This window comes from Coenobita brevimanus, chromosome 72 (genome assembly GCF_032717465.1).
Source record: "Coenobita brevimanus isolate Jiangsu-jjx chromosome 72, ASM3271746v2, whole genome shotgun sequence".
Lineage (NCBI taxonomy): Eukaryota > Metazoa > Arthropoda > Malacostraca > Decapoda > Coenobitidae > Coenobita > Coenobita brevimanus.
The window spans coordinates 3,272,501-3,275,743 of NC_137025.1; the positions used below are offsets into that span (position 1 = coordinate 3,272,501).

Sequence of the window (3,243 nt, forward strand, 5' to 3'; positions counted from 1 at the left end):
TTGTGTGAAGGCGAATTAGTGCTCGCACCAGTGTATAGGTGTGAGATTGGTATGTGATGCTTGTGAAAGAGTGGCAGTGAAACTGTTGAGGAATGTATGAGTTTATGGGGTCGATTGGGTAAGAAGCAGTGTGATACTCAAAAAAGATGTGGAGTGAGGAAGTGTGTTGATGGTAGAGCAGAAGAGCTGTAGTGTGTCAGATGATATGGTCAAATGGTGAGAAGGGATGTAGATAGGATGGTGAGGTAGGTGTATGTGCATGAATTTGAAGGAAGAAGGTATGGTAGGCCAAGAGAAGGGAGGGTGGATATGGTAAATTAGTGTGCAAGAAATTGAGGTCATGGAGTTAAAAGACAGAGGATATAGTTGACTGAATGAATTATGTATGGAGAATCATATGACAAGGTTTTGGTACCCTCTTTTTAACTTTTTTGTTGGCTGAATGGCAGAATTCAATATGTGTTAGACATGTTTTAAGAAAAATATACAACATAATGTGTGCTGGTGTCTGTGCTTGTAATGTGAAGCCAGAGGATTAGCCTGAATGATGCGTGGATGACTGTGTAACTGATTTCACTGGACAGACTGTTGTTAGTTCACTAGCTGTCATACACTTTCTTCTCCTGTTTGTGGCCTTGGATGAAAGAAAGATGATGATGATGGTGATAATTATTATTACTATTATTTTACCTATGTCCCTGCCTCTAGATTGATGATGGATACATTTACAGAGAGACAGAGGCATACATGGATCATGACATGGATGAGACCAGTACAGATTCACAAGACGAAGTAGATCCCCAAGGTGACCTGGACTCCGAGCACCTAGATGACAGGATATCTCAGGACTTCAGTGCATCTCAAGACAAGTCCTCCAGATATCCTAAGAAAGCCAGCAGTCAGAGCAAAACCATAAAAGACAGAAGTGGGTGCAAGAATAAACCCAGGTAATCCAGGATGGTGCTAATGTGTTTGTGGTGGTGAGCCATGTCTGATCTCACTTGACCAGGAGAGCTGAGAATGTACAGGCAGTCTTTGTTATATGTCAGGGATGTGTTGCACAATAACCTTTGCCGTACATTTGGTACTGTAAACTGAGGAAATCTGACAGATTGGATTTATAGGTAGCAGTGAAACTTTAGTAGATAAGTAATCTAAACTGTACATTATTTGTTAAAAATAAAGTAAAAAAGGCTGCTTGTAATGAGAACTTGTCGAAAACACAGTAAGTCTTTGTTATACTCCATGTTTATTGTGTTTTTTTAATCTACAGTATGGTAGATAAAAAATTTCCTATCAGAGTTCTGTTGCTGTCTTTGAAGCTGCCTTGCCAGTTACTGAAGTGACAGTACCATTTGTGAGGAAAAAGTTGAGATATTTTAGAACACAACCCTGGCCCTGTACTGGGGACTGCCTGTTAATGAACCAGACTCCCAATAAAATGCACAGATAAGAAGAGAAAGGAACCAGAAGGAAGTGTTGAAAAGGAATGAAATAAAAGAAAATGATGGAGAAAGTAATATACAAGGCATGGCAAAAGTGTTGGAGGAGTAAAAAAGACTGTGTGGATAATCAGTGTAATGAAACAAAAAAAAACGGCATTAACTAAACTGCGACTGACTGACTGACAGCCAATTATCTGAGTTATAATCACAACATTTGCTGTGATTACTGGTATTTTTCAGAGTTCATCTAAAGTACAACCAGTATTATAAGTTTCCCCTAATATTCCATTGCATCTACTTGGTACACTGAAAGCAGTGATGAGAAATAGGGAGGTGAGTATGGAAGTTAAGAAGTCACTGCATGATGGTATTGTGATCCCTACCCTGACGTATGGAAGCGAGGCATGGACCTTGCAAGAGGGGAACAAGTCAAGAGTGAGAGCAGTGGAAATGAGTTACTTGAGAGGAGCATGTGGAGTGACGTGGAGGGACAGGTTGACGAATGAAGAAGTGAAGGAACGTTGTGGGGTAGATGTGGATGTGGTTGAAAAGATTAGGAGAAATACACTGAGGTGGTTTGGACATGTGGAGAGAATGGAGAATGAAAGACTGACTAAGAGGGTGTATGTAGGTGAGGTGGAGGGAGGGAGAGGGAGAGGTAGACCGAGGATGAGGTGGAGGGATGGAGTTGAGAGGTATATGAGGGAGGGGGGGGTGAGTTGGGGGGAGGGGAGTCAAATGGTGGGTGACAGAGTGACTCGGAGGCGTTTTGTCTGCGGCCACCCTTTGCGGGATTAGGGCGTCGGGCTATAGATAGATAGATAGATAGAGATCTACTTCTCACGTATGGCAAGTGGTTTCACTTTTCTCCCAGATGCATCATGTCAGAGAGCTATCTATGGGCACAGAAACATGCCAAGTCTCACTCAGGTTGGGAATATTACCCAGGAGGTGGAAGTGAAAAGTAAAAATGAAATATTAGGTGAACTTATGACCTTGGTTATACATGTGCATTAGCAGCATTATAGTGAAAAGTACTGGTATATGTATTTTAGCATAGACAAACACTGCATCTTGCACCACCTGAAAGAACCACCATTTATGAGTTAAGCTTTGTATGTGTGCGTGTTGGTGTGTACATGTTATGTGTATGTGAGTGACTGACTTGACTACTGTTTTGTGAATGTGATTGTTTGGTCAGTCAGTTTATAATCAAGAAAGACTGGTATTATTGTTACTACTGTTAGATTATATGTGTACTGTATTGATGAAATCTGTGCATTTCTCTTTTAAAAGACTGACTATAATGAGAGAGGGATGAGAGAAACAGAAAGGGACTGAAGGAATGGAGAGGGAGGGGGATAAGGGGAAGAGAAGCAGAAGGCAGAGGAATGGAAGAGATGGTAAAGAGAGAGGCAGAAGGCTGTAGTGAAGGGCCAAGAAGGGACGTTTCAAGAAAGATGGGGAGAAAAAACACAGGAGGAATATATATAAATGATATGGGAAGGAAAATGTGCAGCAGCAAAGGAGAGAGAGGGAGAGCATATGAAAGATAGAGTAGGTGCAAGAGAGAAAGGGGAGAAGGAGAAACAATGTAACAAGAATGATATGCAGAAGATAGGGGGAAAGAAAGAGAAGGATATGGAAGACACTGAAAGACAGAAAGGAGGTGCAATTGAAAAGAGGAGACTGAATGAAAGAACAAGTGGGAGATAAAAGAAGAAGGTGCAAAGGAGAGGGTGAGAAGGAAATTGAATAAGATACAGAAAGGGAGTAAGTTGCAAGAGATGTGAAAGGG

General features: G+C 41.4%; 1 protein-coding gene across 1 annotated transcript in view; it reads left to right on the top strand.

Moving 5' to 3' along the window:
* The window catches only part of LOC145407235 (uncharacterized), a 23,213-nt gene extending 21,517 nt beyond the window's left edge, over positions 1-1,696 (top strand). Inside the window, exons 7-8 of the mRNA XM_080278270.1 lie at positions 732-925; positions 1,686-1,696. Of these exons, the coding sequence (XP_080134396.1) occupies positions 732-925; positions 1,686-1,696 (205 nt within the window). The remainder of the gene's footprint in view (positions 1-731; positions 926-1,685) is intronic.
* Positions 1,697-3,243: the final 1,547 nt, after the last annotated feature.